The 26,466-nt window shown below is 38.6% G+C and overlaps 1 protein-coding gene across 10 annotated transcripts in view; it reads right to left on the bottom strand.

Moving 5' to 3' along the window:
• FGFR2 (fibroblast growth factor receptor 2) overlaps positions 1–26,466 on the bottom strand; it is a 198,703-nt gene that overhangs the window by 4,512 nt on the left and 167,725 nt on the right. For all 10 annotated transcript variants that reach the window (XM_061635811.1, XM_061635814.1, XM_061635808.1 and 7 more), the window contains 8 exons: positions 23,332–23,483; positions 17,793–17,914; positions 15,886–15,996; positions 14,010–14,200; positions 5,702–5,824; positions 4,301–4,371; positions 2,768–2,905; positions 5–110 (listed from right to left, as the gene is read on the bottom strand). In XM_061635811.1, coding sequence (XP_061491795.1) covers positions 5–110; positions 2,768–2,905; positions 4,301–4,371; positions 5,702–5,824; positions 14,010–14,200; positions 15,886–15,996; positions 17,793–17,914; positions 23,332–23,483 — 1,014 coding nt within the window. The remainder of the gene's footprint in view (positions 1–4; positions 111–2,767; positions 2,906–4,300; positions 4,372–5,701; positions 5,825–14,009; positions 14,201–15,885; positions 15,997–17,792; positions 17,915–23,331; positions 23,484–26,466) is intronic.

The raw sequence follows: 26,466 nt of genomic DNA, 5'->3' as shown, positions 1-26,466 counted from the left end.
TCACCTCGTTAGTTGTGAGAGTGAGGATTCGATCCAAGTCCTCCACAAGCTGCTTAAAAGTAGGTCTCTGTGAAGGCACTGCATGCCAACAATCTCTCATCATCATGTAGCTGTGGAAGCCAGCATTTCACTGTGTTAATTAACTTAGTGTGTCTATGTTATACAACTTCCATATTCACAGTACTCCAGTGCTGTTTAGCTAAAAGTCAGGGCATGTTCACATGTTACAGTCTGGAGTACAGTGCTCTTTATTTAAGGAAACATGCAAGATAAACAATGGTAACTCCTGTCTTCTACTTTCATTTGTATTCAATACATGTTGTTGTTATTATTATTTAATGAACAGTCTATCTTTTGAAATGAAGGCTCAAAGCAACTTGGAGGGGAGAATGTACACAACAATTAGGTGAAGCACAAATTAGTAGGAACATATACCTTACACTAGACAAACACAACAATGTTCCTTACAGAAAGTCCTTCGCTATTTGTAAAGACACAAGTTATTTGTTTGACTATGTCAGTGCTCTCAGCTGTTTTACTGTTTTCTTAATCAATTTATTGTATGATTTTATTGCATTTTTTTGGTATTGAACCTCATGTTTAGAATTAATTGAGAATGAAAAGAAGGTGTGTATGTATGCATAAATATATAAACAAATCATTTGCCTAAAAATAAATGTTTTGTTTTGGTATCTACAAACCTGCAAGTTTGGCCAAGGTGTGTCTTACTGAGTGTCATTAAGCGACACAACTCCTTCCTACCCCCACAACATACCTACACACTTTTGTTAATTTGTATTTTAACCAGGGCTGTGGAGTTGGTACGCCAAACCTTCGACTCCGACCCCGACTCCTCTATTTTTCTACTGTCCAACTCCTCCACCCAAAATTGCTTCCAACTCCACAGCCCTGGAAAGGGCTGTAAATGTCTTTTTAAATTGGAAGCTCTCATAGGAGCATTTTTATCGCTGCCTGAATATGCGCTGATCTTGGCATCACAGCATTTGTCTTCATCTGGGTCCTGTGTCATACACTGACACACAAAATATTTTCCATCTTGAGTTATGGTGAAATGCTCAACTACAGCTGACTTCATGGGAAGCTTCTTTGACATTTTGAATTTATATTTTAAAAAAATTGTCAATCAAAATATATTTTGAAGCCGGAGTCGGTACCTTTCTACCGACTCCGACTCCACCCGAAATTGCTTCCGACTCCGACTCCATGACTCTGACTCCGACTCCACAGCCCTGATTTTAACCACAGTGCTGGAGGATTCATATAGGACTACATTTTTTAAAAAGCAGCAAGGCTACCCCATACTTTTCTCTCTTACAGTTTGTGTACTCTAGCACTGAGCAAAGCCACTGGAACTTGTGTGTGTGCATGCGTGTGTGTGAGAGAGAGAGGGAGGGAGGAAGGGAGAGAAGGAACTCAACTGCCCCCATCAAATCTGAAAATTCCAGGATCGCTATCTACACCCTTTCAAATATATTATATGGGGAAGAGAGATCACATTACTGGCATTAAATTAGGGCTATTACAAATACAGCACTAAAGATAAGACACATTCTTTTAATTGTCTGGATGCCTCACATATTATTTTATCATTTGTTTATTTGATTTATATCCCACCCTTTCTCCCAGTAGGAGCCCAGGGCAGCAAACAAAAGCACTAAAAACACTTTAAAACATCATAAAAATAGACTTTAAAACACAACCATTAAAAACATATTAAAACAAAACATCTTTAAAAACATTTTTTAAAGCTTTAAAAACATTAAAAAACATTTTAAAAAAATAGGTCACATATTGTGACATAGATGTACTATAGATGTGAGCATAAGCCCTGAGTTCCACTGCTGGTTACATAGTGAATCTGTGAAACATATGCTGTGCTTTAAGGAGGTGGTCAAAGAAAGCAACTCTTGGGTGTATGCCACAGGAGTTATGTAAATACTTTGGGCAGGGAAAGCCCTGTAAGATTTTCAGGCACTGGGACTATTCTTTTAACAAGATATACTCTTGCATGATTCAAGGCAGATAAGGAATAAAGGCCTGCTGTTGATGGTTCTCTGGCTAGAAGTGGGTGAAAAGGATCACCAGGTGAGGAGTTCCAACTTTGGAAAGCACAAACATGTACTTAACTGTAAAGTGCTACAGAAATGTGATGGAATACATTTTTCATGAATGAGGTTGGGCAAAATATCAATTGAAGACTCCATGTGCCTGTGCATAGGGCAATGTCGAAGCTAAGCCCAGGGCCAGCAGTCAACCAGCCACGCACTGGCCAAGCAACTTAGAAGGGCCTCTCACTGGTCCAACCAATCCATAGATATATAGCCAAGGGCATTACAATTTGGGTAAATTGAGAAGGCAGATGGCTGCTGTGAATTGGAGCCACGTTTGGCTCCCATTCAAAAGCAGCACTGCCCTCTACCCACTGCTGAAAAGCTGGCTGGGAGCCCAGCAAGAAGGGCAGCAAAAGAAAAAATGTGTGGCTGCATTGGGGGTGTGGAATATGTATGCTGTGGGAGCAGCACTGTGCCTAGGGCCCCCTTAAGTCTACTGTTGGATCTTATCTAAGTGCAACGAAAACCAAATAAAACTTAACTGAGGCTTACTTTCAGCAGATCCACAAATCACAGCACAATTAGAACTTTTCCAATCATACACACATTATAATGCTTCCACCATATCATATAAATATTACCATTTGTATTAATACATCCATCTCTAGCCCATGGCCCCAAAAGGGAGTTCTTACAGTTCATTGGTGCAGTTAGCAGGTTTGTCCATTCTGTGGCCTTCTTTAAGCAGCTTAAAGAGCTCTTCCACTGGAATTCCCGGATACGGTGATCCTCCTAAAGTGAAGATCTCCCACATTAACACACCAAATGACCATCTAAAAAAGAAAGGTGATAAAAAATGGACTCATGAAGTACCACATGATGAAAAAAAAACTACAGGGAAAGGTTTGGGTGACTCAGTTCTAATGCTGAAAATTAAGCAGATCTGCCCTTGTAAACTGCCTGGATAGGAGACTTGCTGAGAATCATACATAAACTGCTCTAGGTTCCTTGGATGAAGAGTACAGCAAGAGTAGACAAAATGGTGCCTTCCAGATGTTGTTGAACTACAATTCCCATCAGCCCCAACCAATATGACCAATGGTCAGGAACAATAGGAGTAGGATTCCAACATTTGCTGGGCACCATGTAGACTACCCCTGCAGTAGGGTGCAGCAGTAATAAAAAAATACATGACACAACCAGAACTGTGGGAACAGATAAAAGTAAGGGCTGGCAGAATTTAATCCAAATATAAACAAGGTGTTCAAATGTTACAATCCTGATTATAGTTGCTTGCAGATAAGTTTTTCTAGTCCAGTCAACTATCCATAAAGGCAGGACTGTATAAGGCTCTCAGAGGCCTCAGAAGCTGATGTGGGACAATTATATAAGTCTGATCGGCCCAGAGATAAATGAACATGAAGATGGCAAATATGTGTACTAGACATTTTCATGGGATACTAGAAGGGAGAGAGGATGCCATGTAACAGACTATTATGACTATTGTTTTGTCTTCTCCAAAGATACTTGCAATCCTGATGACAATCCTGACAGTCACAAATTTCCAAACAAATAACAGCCTTTTAGGCCTCACAACTCAAGCCTTGGAGACACCAGTACTCTTTGGTTCAGAAAATGCTCCAACCAAACCATTTAAAATAATGCTTTGGAACCGCACATCTGTAAAGAAGGTTCAGGGGAAGAAAACTTCCACATGGACAAGAGGAAGCTAGTGTTTTCTACCTTTCATGTGCTTTGAAGCTAGCCAGATTAGTAACAGAGCACTGGTTTGCAGTCTTCCAGAAAATCCTCAATTTCTAAGGCAATCTCTTATTGGAAAGTAAAACAGCAACCACAAGTTTCAGAAAGGAAAGGAGGGGAAAAATAAGATAAAATCTACTAAAGTGAGGACAATATTGCTGAAAAAAATGAGTGCATGAGGAAGAAATGGAGTTGAAGCTACCCTTTGTTTTCTTTGGTTCTCAGGGTAAAAATGTTTTAAAAAATCTTTTCTCTTTTTTTTAAAGGGTGACAAATAAAACACAAGAAAACTTTTCCCCAGCTTTGAACAGCCAGAATAAAGGTGTACTCAATTAACCTTGGTGGATCAAAGGTTGAAATACATATTTTAATCTGGTGTGTGTGTGTGACATGTAATTCAGTTACCCTGGAAGAAGTTATAAATTAATAAAAAGATAAAAAGTAAAGTTCTAAGTAAAGTTACTTACACATCACTTTGATGTGTATAAACTCTGTCAAATAGAGCTTCTGGTGCCATCCACTTTACAGGCAGCCGACCCTGGATATAAAATAGAAACACAGTAACTGGTTATCTACTGATCATTAGTCAATTTCAACAATGGCTCTGGCAAAGATCAATTCAAGCTATAATTGCAAAAGTATGATGTTAAAGCAAATTAACAGTTCTATGTAAAATGAGAATATAAAATCTCTTTCCCTAGTCTCTTGGCTTATTAATACAGTTGTGATTCTCATTAACCTCTACAGAATGAGAATTTAATAACCTAGTATTCAGGACTGAAAGGATCAGAAGGTCAAGCTCAACCGCTTCCACCCAAGGCACCATTTCCCAATCATCAGTCCTCCACAGAATACAGAACGTGCTTTATTTTGGTATACTCAAGTATACTCAGGGGTAAGAAGATCAAAATGTGGAAAGTGGTTCTCTGTGATAATGCAAGGAAGAAATGCTTTTGTATAGCAATTCCCTTCCCCAACCACAGTCAAAAAATCCACATCAGTATCAAATACCCACAGACTAAAACATGGCCTTTACATATATTCTCCTTGCTGAAGCTAAACAGGTCTGGGTGTGGTCTGGGTCTGGATGAGAGACCACTGGGGGATGTGATGTACAGCACACGTGATGGGGGTGGATGGGTGGGACAGGGGAGTGGGATATAAATGTACTAAATAAAAAAATGGATGTTTTCAGCTCAGCAAAAGGTAGCACACACAAAAATATGATTTTTGTGAATGACTACCTAGGGACTTCTAGAATGATGTATTAGAGAAGCCCCCTTTCTTAGGCCTTATGAATATAGATTTAATCACTACTTTGTATGCTAAAAAGATACTGTTTTTTTGACCAGTATAAGCAGCTGTCTGTAGTGAGGACATGCAATATAAATGGGGAGTGCTTGTTCTTTGCCAAGTGGATTGCCAAGTGTTTCACCAAGCTTCTACTGAAATGTGGGAAATAAAAGACCTCTGCAAAACTAAAACCAAATGTTAGCAATTTCATAATGGATACATTCCACAAAATCATTCATTGATTACAAAAAGGCAAATTTATATTCGTATTCAGTATCTAGGTAACCGTCAAAGAATGTGCTGCAAGTTTCATGGAGACCATAAATAGCAAAGGCTAAATCTTATCCTTTAGAAAGCATCATGTAACAAGTACTCTCCCAGGCTGTGTAAGCAGATAACCTTCCTTTCCTAGTAAAAAGGGGTTAGGAATCCTTACACACTTGCCTATTATTTTCATTTCTTTGATTAAAAGTTAGGCTGCTGTACAAGAAGTCCATTAGGAATACATTTGCAATACTTAAACGCACCACTGAAAAAAGATACCGGATCAAGAGATAAGACTGCCATCCACTTACATTAGTAGTCTTCTTATAATAATCTATATTGTTGATGTCTCTGGCCAACCCAAAGTCAGCTATTTTCATGACGTTATTTTCAGTTACCAAAACATTCCTCGCTGCTAAATCTCGATGGATGCACTGGAAAAGAAAATTTAAAATATGAATTCACATAACTGAGTGCACACAATCCATCTGTAATCTGATTCCTAGTTTATTAAATCTCCTAGACATCAAAATTCACATTTCTTCACTCAGGTGCACACTTGCCAGTGTAACTCAATGTAAAAAAACCCAAAACACTTATGTTTGCATATTTAAAATGTCCTCTGGACAATCAAAATATGGGAGGTTTGCCAAGATGAAAGGGTTTAAGGACCCCCATTATGTGCAAGCACAAAAGTTTGCTTGCTGAGGAAGAACAGCTCAGGAAGTCCTAGAGATCTAGACCAAAGCCATCATCTATACATCAGGCTGAACAGACACAACTACTGAGCATGCTATAGCTAAAAGAAAACCAGCTAAATATTGTATTTTTGCCTATTCCAGCTCAAGGTCAGCTGGTTGTATGAACTAGAAGTGGGCCAAATTGCCCTCGCATTTTGATAGCATTATTACTCCCCTCATGAAAACAGGGAGGAAATTACTACTGCTTTCAGCCTGGTGATTTCCCCCAAAGTTTTTTGAATGACTTAGTTAATTTTCATGCAACAACCACTGCACATTCACAGTATCTCTTAGCTTCCTGCTGGGTTTCCTAAAATAAAAAAATCCACATGTGGTTGCCCCACGACTTTTTGTGTAGCCTTCCCCTTGTTTCTTTCCAGGACCAGCTGGGAGAGCGCAGAAAAGGATGAAGGGTGAGTACGCAAGGCTTAAAATGCAGGGAAAAAGAGGATGGACTATCAAAGCCATGACAGTCTTACTCTCCGGCCTGGTTTTCATTTCATGGTAAGCCGTGCTTCTGTTTAAGGAGGAGACAATTTAAATATGATCCCAAGTTCAGACAACACGCTAAACCAAACCTTGGTTTACGATGAGTTAAAATGACTGGGGAGGAGCAAAGCAGATGCACTCTTGTCTCTGGGATCCTGTATGTTCACGCTAAGTCATGGTTTAGCTTAGTGTTATATGCAAACACAGCCAGTCTCTCTCTCTCTTGTGCCTCCCTGTATTTCCTTCTGGGGTGCAGAGACTACAGAGAGAGCAACTGACCATGCAATGCTTTGATTTCCCTCTATTTTCTTACACCTTAAACCTCATGTGCCTCCTCACATTTATCTTTGCAGCCTCTCAGCTGTGTTTCTGCTTCTGGAAAGAAATGTAACTAGAAGGCTTCAGAGAAGGACATAAGGTGATCACAAAACTTTCTTTTCATAGATGTTGTATTTCTTACAAACAAAAACAAAGTAGTCAATCCCCTTGGCCACCTTGTCACCTGAAAATTAGCTAAGCCATCCCAAAAACTTCAGAAGAAATTGCCACTTTGCTAGTCTAAACCCAATTTTCTCAGGGTTCCAGATTGCCCTCCTTCTAACAAATAGCCAAAAACCTGGGCTAATAGGTTTGCCCAGCATTAGTAAATCATGTGCTACACTTAGTTTTCCACACACATCACCAAATAAAGTAATGTTTCTATAATGCACCAAAAGCTAAATTCTGCAACGATAACAGATGCATTCACCTAGCTGTGGTGAGAACTGGTGTGGTGTAGTGCTTAGACTATTGCACTAGGGCCTGGGAGAGAAGGGTTCAAACCTCCATTCAGCCATGAAGTTTCCTAAGTGACTGTAGCTCATTCACCATCTCTCAGCCAACGTATTTCACGCTACTTTGAGCTCATTTGAGGAAAAATTGATATAAATGTAATAAATGAATGAATGAATGAATGAATGAATGAATGAATGAATAAATAAATAAATAAATAAAGCTGGCCAGAGGCTGGGAGCCAACATGCACAGAATTTCCAAGCATCTGCAACAGGGCTAACCTGTAGCCCTCCAGATGTTGCTACAATGTGTCAATGGAATGTGAACTGGCCCACAGTCATGAACAATATATGACAAGATTATCTCTCATGTCAATAAAGAGGTAGTTGGCATTCAAGTGTAGTTACAGAAACATGCAGTTACAGAAATATACATTGGGAAGGGAAGGGATCACAATGATTATCTGGTCTAACCCTTAGAGCAGCTTTTCCCAACCTTTGGGCCCCCAGATGTTGTTGGACTACAACTTCCATCAGCCCCAGCCAGCATAGCCAATGGTCAGGAATGATAGGAACTGGACTGCAGCAACTTCTGGGGACCCAAAGGTTGGGAAAGGCTGCCTTAGAGCCTAAGGCACAACTATCTACATTTAAACTATATTCACCAGAAGACAATTCAGTCATGTTAAGGCTTTCTAGGAAGATCGTTTCAATATACCCTAAAAGTAGTCAATCAATATGAAATTCTATCATTTCTCCTAAGAACCAATGTAGAAAGAAAAAGAAAATGTAATGCCTTCAAGTCGATTCCGACTTATGGTGAACCTAGGGTTTTCATGGTAAGCGGTATTCAGAGGTGGTTTACCATTGCCTTCCTCTGAGGCTAAGAGGCAGTGACTGGCCCAAAGTCACCCAGTGAGCTTCATGGCTGTGTGGGGATTTGAACCCTGGTCTCCCAGGTCGTAATCCAACACTCTAATCACTACACCACATTGGCTCTGTAGATCAGCCTTTCCCAACCAGTGTGCCTACAGATGTTGTTGGACCACAACTCCCATCTTCCTGACCATTGGCAATGCCGGCTGAGGCTGATGGGAGTTGTGGTCCAACAACATCTGGAGGCACACTGGTTGGGGAAGGCTGCTGCAGATGTTTAAAAAATCATAAGATAACTATCAAATCTTTCCCCTAGCAACTACCAGAAAAATCTCTTGAACAATGCAACCATTTTATGCTGCAAAAGGAGACCATCCTTTAACTGAATCAAATGTTCAAAACTGTGCATTAAATTGCATCAAAGACTGCTTCTGAAATAGGTTCTCAATTTTTTCAGGGTTTTATGTACTTAATGACTTTTAAGTTACACTAACTAACAAGATTTCAAGCTAACATGATGACTCAAGGTGACACTTTTTCATAGAAATAAGCAAAAGTAAAAACAGCTGTATTTTCTACAGTTAAAACAATATTTTTAAAAGGCTGGAATGTAGCATATCTATGCCCCTCTTAGACATCTACCATGCTTGTTTACTGGTATTTTGAATCAATGTTTTGTTTATGTATGTGTGTGTGGGGGGGATTTCTTGCTTTTGGATAATGTTTTTAATGAAATTTCAAAGTCGTCTCCTACCCATAACCTTCTTTTCCCCTTCACCTCAGCACCTTTTTGAAAATGTGCAATTGACCTTTCTGCACTCAGAAAGGAAGTCCCAACTGCTGATGGAAACCATAGCTTGGTTAAAGCAATTCTGTCATTAGTAATAAAAGGCAGCAGGAGAAACATGGTGTCCAATGCACAAGGCTCAGATCTGGCTTTAATCCATTTTTAAAACAAACCATAGAATAAAACATGTAATAAAATCTCAGCAAGAACAAAATTGATAGGTTGTGAATGAGAATCAGAAAGTAGTGGAAGAGTAGATAAACTAGATTTGAAGTGTGTTTGTTAAGGATGAACACCCTGGCTTCAAGGAGGACAAGGTCTTGTTTTTTTAAGTGAAACCTCCTGAGAACAAATGGCCAATTCAAAGCCATGTTCACATATGCAATGAATAAATTTCAGAGTTTTCTAAAAGCATTTCAAAATAGCCTGCTTCTAAGAGTCAGCTTAAATGCCATGGCTTCCATGTGAAGATCACTGAAGAGTGATTACTTATGATGGTTCTTCATATGAAATAAAAGGTTCTTACCCTATCTGCCATTCTGATCCCACACATGCATAGAGCATGCACATCAATGTTGTATAGGGCAGATTTTCATCACACAAGCTTGCAGGTTCAGCATGTTACATGGCTTGACTCTCAGAAGGGATAAGGCTCTTTTAAAACAACAGTGTAATGAAGTCACCTACCACCAGAATTGTCAAGTCAAGGAAGCATTTTTTCCAGTGATTTCCAAGTAAGAGTTATGAAGTTTAAATTGGCCCTCTATCCCCAGTAACCAAGCCAAGGGGGCATTATCACCACTGGCACAAAGCCAAGAAAGATGCATACCCCCCTGCCCCCAAAAGGCTGCATAGCGATATCTCATCTAATACAGAGGAATAAACAATATTTTATTACAAAGCTTAACTGTCTGGTAAAATCTGTTATATTTACTTTTTTCATTATATTTTATTTCATGTTATTTGTTATAAAGAAAACAACTAGGCACACTGGACTTCTTGTTATATTTCTGTTCCTGGATGGTAAGAACACCCTGAAAATGTCAACTCTCTTGTTATTTTTGCCCTGAGGGGCAAAAAAAGAACATCTAGTGAAATATCAATATTGAGCTATTTGAAGAACCAGACTGCACAGTCCTACTACTACAACCCTTTTTTGTTTAGCTTTTCAGTTGTGACTACCATCTGCCTTGTGTAATGCCATGCCTTCTCTCAAACCTTCCATCCTACTGGTTCAGTTCTTTGGGGGACTCGCATTCATTGAAGGATGCAGTTATTCCTTCTTGAGATGAGAATATGTGTACATTGTTAGCAACTGCATTTTTATATTTAAGTAGTTGAAGATGGCATGCATGCCAAAAAGCAATGGTTGAGTTCCCACTTAATCCTAAACCATAGTTTAGCACTATGTGCACAAGCAGAAAGAAGCCACTGTTAGTCTCAGGCTTGCACATTCCCTCTTTCTCTCTCTATCACTATTTTCACTATCCCTAAATGTTGCATTGTTGTGTCACCACCTTAGACTAACTCTGGTCAGCCTACAACAAGACATCTTCAAAGCATGGTTTCTGAAGCTAGTTTCTTAAATTAACTGGAGTTTCCTTTAAACCAGAATCCCTGCTTCAGGCAACACAACAGGATGATGTTCACAGAAAGTGAAATTAAACTTTGACAGAGTCCTTCTCTTGGCCATCTGGGAGGAGGAGAGAGGAGAGCACACAAGCCTGAGTGCTCCTTCCTGCTCTTGAATGTGACACTAAACTATGGTTCAGTGGTATGTGCAAACAAAGTCAGTATAATCCAGACGTTTGCTGTGCTTTCTCAAGGCAGATTTCCTTAATTTCACTGCAAACCAAATGCTATCATTCGCAATTCTCATTAACCTGGAAAATGGTTGTCTAATTCTACATACACTGGCCTGGTTTGCATGTCCTGCTAAGACAAGCCATTACTTAGTCCAAACGTGGAGCCTCCCAGAGAGGCGTTTGCAGTTGCTTTGCTCCTCCCCAGTCCTTTTTGCTACCATGCTACGCTGACCTAAGCCAACATTTCACTTAGCTTGTCATCCAAACTGGGCTCATGGTTAAGCTCTCTTCAGACTAATCATGAGCTGTAAGCAAGATTTCATTTGAGCATATGGGTGCAGACAACCCATCAGTTGCCTGCACCATCAGTTGCCATCAGCACTAGCTGCCCCCTACATCCGGTACAGTCCAAGCAATGGCAGCCAATAAAGATGCAGGCTTTCTCTCTCTTTTGGTCAATTTAAGTGTGTACAACCTTCAGCCCCTCAGCCGACATATATACTGCTACTGGTGGATGCATACTCATCTATCATGGTCCTGGCTGAGTAGATCTAGGTGGCCTCTGCAGATCCAGAGATTACATTCTCAGGATATGAACACCCACAGCAACCTTGAACACCCATTCCAAGAACACCCAAGGTTTCTTCAACCTTGAAAAAACTTATTTGGTTGCACCCATTACCCCTCGCTAGATTGGTACAGAACCATTTCAGAGCCTCTGAAAATCCCAAAACTTTGGGTTGATGCTCATTATTTTAGGATTCTAATTTAAAAAGCAAAGCATCCAAAATTGGCAAGTCTTTTTTTTTGTCTGCCTGCAAATTCAAATAGAGTCCATAATACTGAGAAATCATTGCTTCTAATGTAATGAACATGTACATTGGAATGCTGACTACAATCAGAGCCTGGAAAAGTTACTTTTTTGAACTACAACTCCCATCAGCCCCAGCCAGCACGGCCACTGGATTGGGCTGATGGGAGTTGTAGTTCAAAAAAGTAACTTTTCCAAGCTCTGACTACAATATACCATGTGATTTGTGATTATGAGCTACTTGGTAGCAGATTTACTCCTCTACTGTCTCGTTTCTTTTCTTACAGTACGGTAGTCAACTGCAAAGTCAATTATGTTGGGCCTGACTCAGTGCGAGGAAAGCTGGCCTTGCACATCCACCATCACCCTTATTCAATCTATTAAGCAAAAGGCTGAGCTATGTTTACAGGCCTGGTTACAGAGGAAACTAAGGTTTACTTAATTATAACTTAAGACAATCTGTAGCTATGTAGGAATCTGGCAAATACGGGTCTCCAAGGAGTGAATATCAAAAATCATGTTGTTACAGTTAGTTTTCTCAGCGGGAAAGTATTTTAAGCGAAGACAAATGACTAATTTGCTCACAGGATTTTTCTGCTTCTTCTTTTCACCAATTATCCAATATTGGCAGATGCAATTCCCTTGAAACCTCTTGGGAAATGAACGGCTCTCTCTTTCATATTCAGTAAGTTAGCAAAGTGTTTTGGCTTTAGTTTAATAAGGCAAATCTCAAGGTTATTTTTGTTGCCTGCCTGGCTAAGCAGCTCAGTTTGTCCACATCAATATTGGAATTCATGAATCCCTAAGTTCATTTTGTGATATTATTTGCTGGAGTATGGTTTCTTCATTCCATCTTTAAAAGATGCTTGATTACTTATGCATATATTTGGTTCCATATTAAATGCAGTGCTTTGATGGACCTGTTTTAAACAATTCTACTAGTAAAAATACTTAATTATATAAAAGTAGCTAACACTGCCAATTGGATGGAATAAGCTGGAAAACTTCAAAGCAGGGGTGGACAAGTTATTTAGCAGTAAGGGCCACTTGCATTTATTTATTTTTGTAGCCCTGATTTTCTTAATTTACAAAATATTCTATGATTGTTGCCAGCCGCATCTGGAAATGCTCTGGATTCTATGTGAGCAAAGAAAGATTGATTCTGGCCCTTGCTTAGTGTTTTTAAATGTGTGAAAGTATCCTTCTCCCCTGCTAAGACTTTCTAACAAATTAGGCTGATCAATAGTCCTCTTATTACCATTCTCAAAATGTTCCGATACCATGACACAAGCACTTAAAAACAAGAGGCAGGAAGATCGGAAACCCTAACACATTTTTCATATACCCTGTCGCCCGACAGTCAAGTAATAAAATGTTACCCTGCAACTATGAAGACCACCCATTTACTTTATTATTACCATTATCATTCAGAATGTTTGTGTTACTGGGCTGATATACATACTGGCCTGGGGATTCCAATCCAGAGAGGCTTTTGCTTGTGGAAGGATGGGAAGACAATTTGCATTTATTCCCCTGCAGTCCCCAGTGCTACCTCAGCCTCTAATCCTCTGGAGCAGGATTTTTCCTGGATTTTCAGGGAGGCATGGAGGAAATTGCTAAAATTTCCTCGCCTTCCACTGGTGGGAATATCCAGGAGCAAAATTTCACTCCTGGGAACTTAGGATCCAAGACAATGTAGAGTAGGAGAATGTGATATGCCTATTTACCCAAATAGCTAAGAACACCATTGCTACCTCTGGGTGAGACAAATGCCCATAATGTAGGCTGATGTGCATAAAACTCAATGTGTGTAGGCCCAATCTGCACATTATTTAACCTTTATTTTTGTGTAAAAACTTACTTACATTACATACTATGAAAGTATCCCATATTGGACCAATAAAAAGCATAAACATAAGGCAGGTCCAGAGGTAGGATGAGGAGGATCCCACTCTCTCATTGCATGTAAGCTCTATATTGGCCAACTTTTCAGTGAAAAATGCACTTCAGTTCTTCATTCCAATTCAATTCAGTTCAACTGCAGTAGTTTTCATGTGTAGCAATGGCTCCTCCATTCACCTCAAGGCAGAGAGTATTCCTTTGCATGCTTCCAGTGAAGTAAATAAGGCAGCCTACATATGCAAGAGCTACTGATACACACTACATAGCAGAGATAGCTTTGTATCGGGATGCCAATCTCATTCTTCAAATTTAAAAAAATGCAATTCTTAGATGCAAAAGGAGCCCCATGGCAACAGCAAACAGCTTTGGCCATCTTTTATGGCTCAAGTTATACCTTGCATTAAAAAGCAAAAAAAGTTTTAATAGCATTGGCTTACTTTTTGTGATGCTAAATATTCCATGCCTCTTGCCAACTGGTATGTACATGAGACTAAATCTTTGAATGTCATCTGTTCCTCTGGCACCCGGTTAATATCAAATGAATATTCCATTCCTGGTGGCCGCCGTGCTCGCAGGTACTCTCGCAAATTCCCTTTCGAAGCATATTCAACAAGCACATATAGTGGCCCTTCAAAGTGAGCAGACAGTATTTGAATGAAAAGGACCAAAAAAAATGATTCCTGCCATTGACCCATATAAGTAACTCATATTTTCCAATTTCACTACAGATTTTTTTTAAAAAAATGTTACTATCATGTATTTATTCAGGGTACAGTATAAGCTCACTCCTTCTGTAGTACAAGTAGCACAGTTCTTTATTTATGTATTTATTTATTTATTTGATTTCTTACCCGTCCTTCACTATACGATCTCAGGGCAGGTTACAACAATTTAACATACAATTATAAAAACAGGGGGAAATTACAATTATAAAAGAATTAGAACCATTCCAAATGGAATACAGCATAAATTCAACAAAACAAATAAAACAGTATAGAAATCTCTCAGCCCTTTAACATGCTCACATCCAATCAGCTGTCTTCATACATACATACATATTTTTCTTTTCTCCCTAAATCTCTAAACCTAACAAATCACCTACTCAGGAACAAAAAGCAAATATGAGTCTCTTGTCACATTTTAGCTTCATCATCAGAATTCCCTTCCAAACTTACCAAAAAGAGGAGGGGGAGGGGGAGTAGTAGTATATCCATATCCACAGAGTAGCCCTATTCAGATGCTGCCCCTTCCCCCACGAAAGGGAGAAAGAGAACTGAACCCTTGGCCTTAGGGTTGGCCTTACCCTCTCCAGTATATCCCCATCAGCGTTCCTACAGCACCACATGTACCAGGGGCTGAACTTCTGCAGCAGGGAGCTTTTTCTGCTCAAGCAGGCTCCATGCTTGATCAAGAAATCTTGAAGATAGGGTTTCTATATCATGCAGGGAGTACAGCAGGCTTCCCACTGCAGATGTTCAGCCCCCAAAATGTGGGGTCTGCAGCAATGTTGACAGAAATGGGGCAAAGACGTTCATCTTCCTCTATCCCTGATATGATGATAATCACTTTTTGGGGGTGGGGGAGAAGACGAACACATGAACTGGGCTAGTGAGCGTGGCATTAGGTGTTAAGATAATACAAAAGAGGCAGGAAGAAAAAGAGCCTTTTGCTTTCTATTTCTCTCTATTTCTGCTCGCATTAAATTCATCTTCTGCATCTCACACATCAAGGAAATGTGCAAGCTCCACTGAAGAAGTAACTTATGCTTATGTCCAATCCAGAGCTTCACTGAAGGTTCAGACTAACAGTTCACTAGCCTCCTCCTTTTCAAATGATTCCCCTCCACTTTCTCTGTTTTCAGCAGTACTGTGCCGAACCCTTCCTTTTTCCGGAAAACATCTGAGAAAAAGAGATACTCTATTTTTCTGCCTCTTCCATGGGGCCAAAGAAAACTTTGCGCAACCCCACCCCTCTTCATACTGTGGGTGCGTGGACTGCATTCACCTTATCACATTAATGAGGTGGCGGAAGGATGTGGTAGGTCTTTCTTTCTACTTAAATGCTTTAAAGAAAGACCCATGCTCACTCACAGTGATTCAGGGTACTTTCCAGACAGTCTTTCAACCGGGAACCTCTTCTTACTATGATTATATGATCATGTGATATCATTTGCTCAAAATTGTGTGATATTGCATGGTCCCCTTGGCTACAAGATAAATGGAATTCCCCTGCTCTCAACTTTATTTTATCACGAAGTTCTGTCCACCCACTCCCTCTCTCCTGTTTAATCTACTAGAACAAAATGACACTCACCATCCTGAGTGCAAGCCCCAAGAAGATTGATGATATTTTTGTGCTTCCCAATCATTTTCATCATCTCCATCTCTGACACCAGGTCCGAGAGATCTTTTTCTGTAGCATCATCTGCGCAAAACAAAACAGTTTTAACTAGTGTACTAATGTACCAGCTCAAATAATTTTTTTCAGCATCATTAACTGCTACAATTTTTCCTTATAGATTATCCAACTGGTCTGATGTAGTTTAAAAACTGTTCCATTACAGAAATAAATACAGCTTTTTGGTCCTAGTGGCACTTGGTTCCCAAGGCCAGTTCCAGACTAAAACACTGATATTTTGTCATTTAAGTTCTGTACCCTGCTTCTCTTTGAGTTAAGCTCCCTGAAAAGAAAAGACAATCCAACAAAAAATTAAGTAAAACATATATACTGTATGAAGGGAAACTATATCACACAAATAATTTATAAAAATTAATATATAGTCAAAAAGGTTCTCCTGCAAGATGTAGGACACAGTTCCAGTTCCAATGTGATGCCTATCAATCTCTTGTCTTGGAAGCTTAATTCAAGTAACTTCAAGATCCATACAATATGTAGAACAATGTGTAAAACAGCCCAACCCTAGAAAACTTTAATTTCCTATTGTGGTTTTGGAGTTTCCTGGTTTTGATTCCTGACCAGACTTATCCTTTCAAGCCCTGATCCAGCTATACTGTTTATATTTTGGTAAACCCATGACACACCTCCAACTCCATAAAACTCAAACAGTTTCTATAAGGAGACAGAAACTGCTTGTATCAAGTCAGACTATTAAAACACAGTGACTCTTAAGACATTTAATTTCTTCAGTGTTATTCCCCATCTCTGTGCCTTTAATGTAAACGTTCCAGATGAGAACAATGTATCAGAGAACAATTAGCATGACATCCTCTTCAATCATCTTTAGTTTTGTCATTATTCAATGATTTGTTAAAGATACTTACATTATTATAAACACAATTTGTATGAATTATATAGTTTTTCTGATATCACTCTATATAACAGGCTAGCTAACATCTAATGGTACGCGTGTGTGTCTGGATAGATAGATAGATAGATAGATAGATAGATAGATAGATAGATAGATAGATAGATAGATAGATAGATAGATAGATAGATAGATAGATAGATAGATAGATAGATAGATAGATAGATAAGACAGTTTTGAAAGCAACAAACAGAACTTCACTCATATATATATATATATATAAACGTAATTGTGATTAACCAGAGGTTTTTATTATATTAACAAAATGTTTCAGCTTCCGCCTTCATCAGCTGCTAACATACAAATGCTGTTGATATATATATATCACTCAGAAGTCATTTTCTTTATTTATAAACATTCCCTATCATGATGGAGGCCTTTGTCTGGGCAAAAGCGAATGGAAGAATGATCTTTTTTTGTTTATAATGGCTCCATTATTCAGCTAAAATTGTAAGTATGTCTTTTTAAAATTAAGGTCCCAGGATTAATCTCATCTCATATTTTTATATATTGTCTTTTGTAAATGTTTGGTCTCTCTCTTTCTCGCTTTTAAAATGTGGTAGAAGAGACTGGGTCAGGTCCCATCATTTATTTCCTGCTACAAATGCCTTTCAGTCACTTTTAACTAACCAAAAGAGAGCATGTAGACTCCCCTGTGAATCAAATCAAGAGATGAGGAATAAACAATCGTACCAAGACTTTGACTTGCTTGTAAATACCTGCTGCTAAAGATAAATATGCTGTCAAAGGCACTGATTTATACTGAAAACTGCTGGAGCCTGAGGTGAACAAAATGAACTTTGGCCTTCTACAGTTAGAGAGTTTGGGCGCCACAAAAGAAACATTCTTCACAGAACCTGCCACATCACTCAGTCCTCCCTTTTCCCCATATTACCTTTCAACATTTTCACTGCAACAGTAACGGCTTCTTTTGGCCTGTCTTTGTCAATTCCCACTGCTTCTGCCATGACAACTTGACCAAAGCATCCTTCCCCAAGGGGCTTCCCTAGCGTCAACCTAGGGATGTAAACAGAGGATTAGCACACAGCTTCTGATGAGGAGAAGAAGTTGGTGAAACTCAAGACCAAAAAATAAAAGAATCCTTCAGCAAACAATTCTTAGTGAGGGCATTTGTCATAAAGGTCTAACAAGGGTATTAGTAGATTTCAGGGTTTGTGCATACTCCTCCAGTCAGTCTTCTGAAGAACGAATTCTGTGTGCAGTTAATATACTTCATATACTTGCAGGAGCAGGAACTGGATTTTATGCCTAGCTGGGTAAGATACAGAGTCCTCTCCAAATGCAATGTGTAGTTCTAACAAATGAAACATGTACCTTAAAGGTACCTTGAACTTGTAATACCTTGCTCTGACACTTGTTTAATCTTACCCCTTCCTTTTCCAGCTAGGCCACAAAGTGACCACAAAGCTTCCTTATAGTGCCTTGCAAAAGTAATCAGTCCCCTGACCAATGCTCTCATATTACAGCATTACAAATGGTACATTGTAATTTCATTCGGTATGATCTTTTCTTTTGAAACACTGCAACTCAAAATCAATTATTATAAGGTGATATTGGTTTTATGTTGGGAAATATTTGTAAGAAACATAAAAAACTGAAACAGGTTGCTTGCGTAAGTATTCAACCCCCACACATTAATATTTGGTAGAGCCACCTTTTGCTCCAATAAGAGCTTTAAGTCTTTTGGGATAGGTATGTACTAGCTTTGCATACAGTGTCAGAGGGATTTTGGCCCATTCGCTCCAGGTCATTCAGGTTGGTTGGATGTCACTTGTGGACTGCAATTTTCAAAGAGCGCAACAGATTCTCAATGGGATTGAGATCAGGACTTTGACTGGGCCACTGTAGGACATTCACCTTTTTGTTCTTGAGCCACCCCAATGATGCTTTGGCCTTGTGCTTGAGATCATTGTCCTGCTGAAAGGTGAATTTCCTCCCAAGCTTCAGTTTTTTAGTGGACTGAAGCAGCTTCTCTTACAGTATTTCCCTGTAGTTTGCTCCATCCGTTCTTCCTTCAATTTTAACAAGATGCCCAGTCCCTGCTGATGAGAAGCACCCCCACAGCATGATGCTGCCACCACCATACTTCATTGGAGGGATGGTGTGTCTTGAGGCATGGGCAGTGTGAGGTTTGCATCACACATAGTGCTTTCAAGTTTGGGCCCAAAACCTCTATCATGATCTATTTTTTTTCACATCGCAGCTGGGGCACTCTCATGCTTTCTGGCAAACTCCAGAAATGCTTTCAGATGGTACTTTTTGAGTAACTGTTTCTTTCTTGCCACCCTCCCATACAGCCCAGTGTTATGCAGAGCTCTTTATATGATTGACTGGTGCACCATTACTCCACTCCCAGCCACTGAACTCTGTAGCTCCTTCAAAGTGATTGTTGACATCTCTGTGGCTTCTCTCACAAGTCTCCTTCTTGTTCAAATGCTGTGTTCTGAAGGACGGCCTTTTCTTGGCAGTGCCTGGGTGGTGTGATGCGGCTTCCACTTCCTGATTATTGATCCAACTGTGCTCACTGGGATATTCTAACACTTGGATATTATTTTGTACCCTTTTCCTAATCTATGCATTTGTATTACATTATCTCTCACTCTTTGGTCTTCATTTTCCTTCAGATCCACAGCCTGACCAATAGCCCTTCAACAGTGGGGTTTGTATCCTGACAACGTGAGGTTAATGATCCTTCAATAGTGGGGGTTTTACCCTAACAATGTGACAGCAACTTTAATGGTTCACAGGTGGAGGCCAATGGTAAGGAAATTGTGTCTTTGATAGGGCAGTTTCTTTCATCTGTGTAAACTGGGAGCTTCCACCGCACAGGGGCTGAATGCTTATGCAAGCAACATATTTCAGTTTTTTATGTTTCTTACAAGCATTTCCCAACATAAAACCAATGTCACCTTATAATAATTGATTTTGAGTTTCAGTGTTTCAAAATAAAATATAAAGAACAAAATTACAATGTACCATTTGTAATTCAGTAATATGAGAACATTGGTCAGGGGTCTGATTACTTTTGCAAGGCACTGTATTTGTATATGTTTGGCTTTAATTCTTTTTTTAGGAAGTTAGCTTTAAAGGGTGACAGCAATGCTCAAAGGATTGTTTAAGTATCTGCAGGCCATGGAGAATACACATAACCTATAGGATATAAGAAGGTATGACAGGAGTTATTGTTACCCACTCTGGTATCATGAAAATAATGGAAGGGCAGAATATACATTTAAATAATAAAATAATAAATAAAAACAGACAGAATTGTTAAAAGGGTTTCAACAAGAAGGTTGGGTCCAATTGTTTCAGAAAAGACCACAGGGATAGTATTGTTGATGGCTAAATCGATCTACAGAATAATATGGCAGAATATATTCAGCATCAAATTAGCATGTAATTTTGTTTGCCTATCATTTTTTGACTTGTTAACCTTTTAAAATAATTATACAAATACTAAGGATATCTAGACCCAAAATGCTAGATGAGAGAAATGAACAGACAGAGCTTCACATGTAAACACACTTCTTTTTTCCTATCACTTTTGGGGAACGTTCCATGTGAGATCAATACAGAGCATGTGAAGAGTATCTTCTTCTTCACTGCTAAGTAACTGCAACCACTCCTGTATTTGCATCTGCAATCAAATAGGAGGGCTTCCACAGCTGTGTTAAAAAAATACAGCACATTCATTATTCCCAACACTTTCCAAATGTATTGTAAAACTGTCTTTACAATAAAGGTACTAGGATCTGCTTTCACGTTAATGATATTGATAGCCTTAAACTCCGTTTATCAATGTCTCTGGCACCAAGGCAGGAAACCTTTTCTGATACAGTGAACTATCGTTTTTGAAGAGGGTTTGTGATATACATTTTACTACTCTGACTTTATTTCAGAAGGGATGTCTTTGGCCATCAGTATTGCAAAGGTGATCTAACTGCCTTATTTAATTGTGAAAGGCACCCTCCTTGGAGCAAGAATTTATCTCAAAATGAATCAAAATGTTTTTCATATGCAGTTTTGTTGGTCTTGTCCTTGTTTATTTGTTTTTCATATTTTACTATTGTTGTTTCAATCTTCCACAGCAGACACACAGGCATTATTGTTAGTAAAAAACTCAAATTAGAAATTAAGCACAGACCATATGCTGAACAAAGCCTACTGCCTATATTATCCAATAGCTCTATTAAAGTGCATGATGAGTGCACTGTATTCTTTTCTGGAGAAAATTAAGTGGAATTGGCAACATGCCATGATTAAAAATCCAATGGGATGAGTTTAAATAGAGTCTTTTAATTGAAAAAGCTTTCAGTTTAATCATGCTAATGTGAAAGTATACATTGGGTTATATCTGTTATGAAAATCGCATGCTACTTTGATAACCATAAAGACTAAAGGGTCATATGTTTTGTGCTGAGATCATTTATTTATTTATATTTATTAATTATGTTTCTATACCGCCCAATAGCCGAAGCTCTCTGGGCGGTTTACAGCATAAAAACACCCAGTATACAATTAAAAACATATATCAAACACATTGAAACAATATAACAAAATAACTAAACATAGTTAAACTTGAAGGCACATTACAACAACAAAGCATGTCCATAACTTTAAGCAGTTTCAAGCCCTCAAGATAATGAAACATGCCCTAAGATGCAACTGCTTTCTTAGGTCTTATCACTGTATTTACTTATTTAGACATTGTATAAATAGCTCAATAAAAAAGTTCTCTGCAAGGACCTTGTTAAGTTACTTTTTTGTTCCTTTGTTGCAATTCAATACACTAGTGTTTATCCACAGTTTTGTTTTTATATCATCCAAATTGTAGGCATCACATTCCCTTTCTTTGCTTAGGGAACACTGTGCTACACTGACTTTTATGGAAGTCTTCATAAAACACTTATTCAGGTGAATCGAAGAAGGCTATCAAGAAAATTGGCAGTCTGGAAGAGGTTATAGACTGAAATTAGTCTCTTCTCTATGTAAACTGCATACAGTCCTAATATCCTGGCTCTATCCAACACTGTATATATGTACCTATTTCACTTTAAAAACAAAAAAGAAAAGTTTCATATCATGCTGCATTTTCTCTGAAACTAAAACTGAATTTAGGATCTTGGCAGAAAGCAAACATTTGCATTGGAAAATTGTCCATTTATGTGTTCTTCTGCATCTAGTATGAGCATAACAATCCTGTCATTGTGTGCCTGCAGCCCCCAATCTAATAAACTACTCTTAAAGAGCCTTCTTTCATTACAAACCCTCTCCACCCTCATTTATACCGAATGTTGTTTTTAAATATTTAATGCTCTAAGATTTTCTGCATTAATGATACCCCTAAGGGAACGGGCTGACTGAATTAACTATACAGACCGCCACTGTTGACTAGAATCCTGCAGGTGGCAAATGAAATGTATGGCATCATCTTTCATTCACATAATTAAGAATAATTCCATATATACACATAAAAAGCTTTTTTTGTATTTTTTTTTAACCCACAGGTAAAATTTCAAAAAAAGTGGTTTGAAGGTTTCAAAAAGCAGAGCAGTTTCTAAAATATGTATTTTTCCTGTAAATTCAATACTGATTAATATTAACTCTGGTTTTAATGTGTGCCCTGTTTTATTGAAGGAATATTACAAGGTTAACACATACCATGCATTCAAGATCACGAGTTGCATCCAACAGTTTCGCTTAGTTGATGGTAAGGCTCTTGTTCATAGAATGGAGAGAGAATCAGTTTTCAGCTATTCCCTCTCTCCCCTGCGTCCTCCTCCACATCTGCTCTGGAGGCTTCCCAACCCCTGCCCTGTGCAGCAAATTTAGAGGGAGCTGCAAGGGGAAGGAGGAATTTCTGAAAATGGCTTCCCACCCCATTCAACTGACAGTAGCTTTACTGTCAGCTGAGCGACACCTTTGGATACAACTTCATATTAGCACAGTGGAAAAAGCCTTGCTTGGGTTGTCTGAATGCTCCTTCAGGACATTGTAAGTTACTCCTATTGATGCACCACCATAGGCTCTTTGTAGCTTTTGTAGTGGCATTCCAGAAGATAAACGTAGCACGTGGTACATAGGATAATCAACAAAATATCAATTGTTATTATTAAACTGAAAGAGTCTCTCATGGCTGCTGAAAATAACAGTCTAGAAAACTGTGAAGTCAATATGATAAACTGAAAATTGTGTTGATTAATTTCTGGAAATGCAATTTAATCTTTCTTCATCCTGCTTTTCAAATGAACAAAGATTGTTCTTCTTTTAAAACTGATGTCTTTTGTTGAACAATAAATAAAGAAGATATAATACAAACTAGAAGGAAAACATATACTGGAAAGGATAAGCCAAGGTTTGTTCCATAGTTAAGAGAGCTATTAAAATGCCATTAATGGCAAGATCTCACTTACTTATCTCTTGGGAACTCCCATTTTGGATCTTCTGGTAGTTCATATTCTGAGACTCCTGCCAACATTGGAGCATCAGCATTGGAGGAGAGACGGGTAGTTATTCTCACCAAAGGTGTGTTGGAGTTCATGGAGGAGCTAGAGTCCGCAGACACCTGTTATTAGAATGCAAAATGCAAAAAGAAGATGTAATCTTGGCCCATTTACTGTAAACTGATAATAGATAGCAACCAAGCCAGCTCATAAATGGTACTCAGCTACTGAAAACTCACTACTGTACTGTATGTGGACATGAATGCAAGGTTCTGATAAGTTTCCGTTTACTTCTGTTAATTAACTACATATTAAGATTAATTATGCCTACAGATTCCAGCTTCTAATATTCAGATCTAATAGGGTAACTATTACTATGTAACAACCTCACTCGAGTGATAATTTTTTAAAGAGAACTCTCTCGCTCTCTCTGGTTACTTTCCTTTTTTTAAAAAAATTAAACACAACACAACTAGAATTTGTTTTCCATCAATCCATATGTGTTTTAGAATCTCAGTAAAACTCATTACGCTCATTGGTAGGACATTTCTCAAGACTTTGCTTACAGCACCAAGAGGTTCAACCACAACGGTGTTGTTACTGTGTCACTATGAAGCACTTGCATCATCACAAGTGTCCAAAAATTGTCTTCCTATTCTATAGCAAACAAAATATCTGTTCAGATCTTGATGTACCTGCCAGTAAGATTTTAATCCAGAAGGTCAGGAAAACTTATAACACCTCTCTAATACTGTATGTATAATAAAGTCTGCCAACGTCTAACAAAATTAAAATCTCCACTATGCTACTTATCAAAATGACAACAGGTCAAAACAAACAGGACATTCTTATAGAACTTTTGGAAGTTCCTTAGGAATTGGTGGATTCTCTAAGGATGGTAACTGACAAGTATGAAGCACAAACCAAGATTTCTTTTTACTGAGTGAATACTGAGAGTGTTTTAAATCAATCTTAGAGATGCTTGCATTTGTAGTTAGTAAACAATGGCCAGTTTTGGATGATTACAGCTCAGTATAAAGAGCAAAGATGTTCCTGAGCTTCATGCACTCACGCTTTATGCTCCCCACTTTGTATGAGCAAACAAGCAAGCCAAGAAGCAGCAGTTAATCTTACTTCCTTTTACACCCAAACTGGGAACTATGGTTAATAGAATTTAAACAAGCCAGGAAGTCAACTTCAAATCATGGTTTCATATTAGCTCAGGCTTCCTGCCTTGTTTCATCGCTTGTGTGATGAGTGCAGTGAAGCAAGAACAAAGTGGCTGTGTACAAGTGCATGAAGCTCATGCATATCTCAGTTAGTTTATTAAGCTGAGATGTAATCATCAGAATATGGTCATTGTTTAACAAGTATGAGAACAGAAGGAAAATTTCTCTAGTAACTAGCATCTAAGCAGTTTAGAGCTTTATAAATAAATAAATAATAAAACCTCCATTATGAATTGTGATTAGAAGGCTACAAGAAGATGTTATATTGCTAAAGACTTCTCAAGCCCAATTCAAACACTGCAGCAGCAAGGTGTTTGCAGGAAAAAAACTCCATGGGGTCAAGTTTTCAGGATGCTGTTGTAACAGTCTTTCTCCAAGGATTAGCAGGATTGCTCAGTAAGTGTCCAACCTCAGCCCTAGATGTGGAGGCAGATGAGGAGGGGACTTCCCATGCAATTCCATCAACACTCATAGGGTGTTGATAGCCTTGTGGCACATCGACTATTTGAAAGCCTTTGGAGCAACAACCACTCAATCATATAACATTTGGATTTAGCCACAATGATCCATACCAGAAAGATGTACGCCATTATGTTCTGTACCAGTAGTAGCCTAAAAAAGTGTTCAAGAACAGGGCACATGTACACTGTAAGAGGCAGAAACAACAGTCACCGTGCCTGAACCCATAAGGTCACCATAACCTTCTCATTACATAGAAAAAGATGAAACATTTTCCTCTTCATTGTTGCAGCATGAAATTCTCTATGCAATGCATTCAGGAACACCTCAGGTCTGAAACCAGAAAGGACCCAAAGAGCCTGAACTCCTGTTACGATGGTGTCTCTATTGCCCACATACATACATTTGCTGATCACTGGTTCAGTTTTGTTTGGATGCAGCTTCAGCTGGGTCACCCACTCCTACTGTGGCCATATTAATAAAACAACCTAAAATGTGCAATACATCTCAGAAACGGAACTTGCTTAGTAATACTTACCACTCAACAAAACTGGACAAAGGAACTTTGTTTTCATAAACAGTGTTGGAATAAGACTATGCAATGGTGCCACTTAATACATGGAAGTGCCATTCTATGTAACTCAGTCTTGTGATGGATAATTCTGAAATGAATAGCCCCCCATCTACTTTTTTCTTCCAGATGTATGCTGAAATGTTTTGCAACCCATAACCTAATAACTTGCTAAAAGGATAGATGGAGTTCTCATGGCACCCTGGGTTTCTACTGGGAGGAAGGGCAGGATAGAAATCTAATAAATAAATAAGAAAGAAAATAAATGCCAAATATTTCCTTTATCACTTGACAAGAAGTACTTGAAGAGGAGATGCTTATAATATTCCAACCCACAAGCTAGAAATTGCACTTCTTTTAACATAAGCACCTAACATTAATCATGATGATATAACATTATTTGGGACTTTGTATGCAAGCTATTTTCCCATTCTGTATTTGTTTTAAAAGCATCTTGAATGGTTTCAAGCTTGCTCTGATCTCTGTAATAATAGATGAAGATATTTTCAATAAAACTCTGATACAACCCCAAAAGGAAAATATTGCCCTATAGATACTTTTGAAATCCTCTATTAATTGTGACCTGGTACAGCATAGTTTTCTAAGAGGACGCAATGACATATCAAAAACCAATCTAGCCTGAATTCAAACATTTGTTTATTTATTACATTTATACCCCACCTTTCTTTAATCATAGAAAACCAATAAAGAATGCATGTGGTTCCCAGGCAGTGACCAGACCAAGACCTTAATTTCAGCAAGGTGGTGGCTTTGCGTACCTTCAGACCATAGGCTGGAACCAACAGCTTAAGAAAACTACAATGGATATCATGACAGCATCTGAAA

This window comes from Rhineura floridana, chromosome 7, assembly GCF_030035675.1.
Source record: "Rhineura floridana isolate rRhiFlo1 chromosome 7, rRhiFlo1.hap2, whole genome shotgun sequence".
In the NCBI taxonomy this organism is placed as follows: Eukaryota; Metazoa; Chordata; class Lepidosauria; order Squamata; family Rhineuridae; genus Rhineura; species Rhineura floridana.
This window is presented reverse-complemented; position numbering and strand designations above follow the sequence as displayed.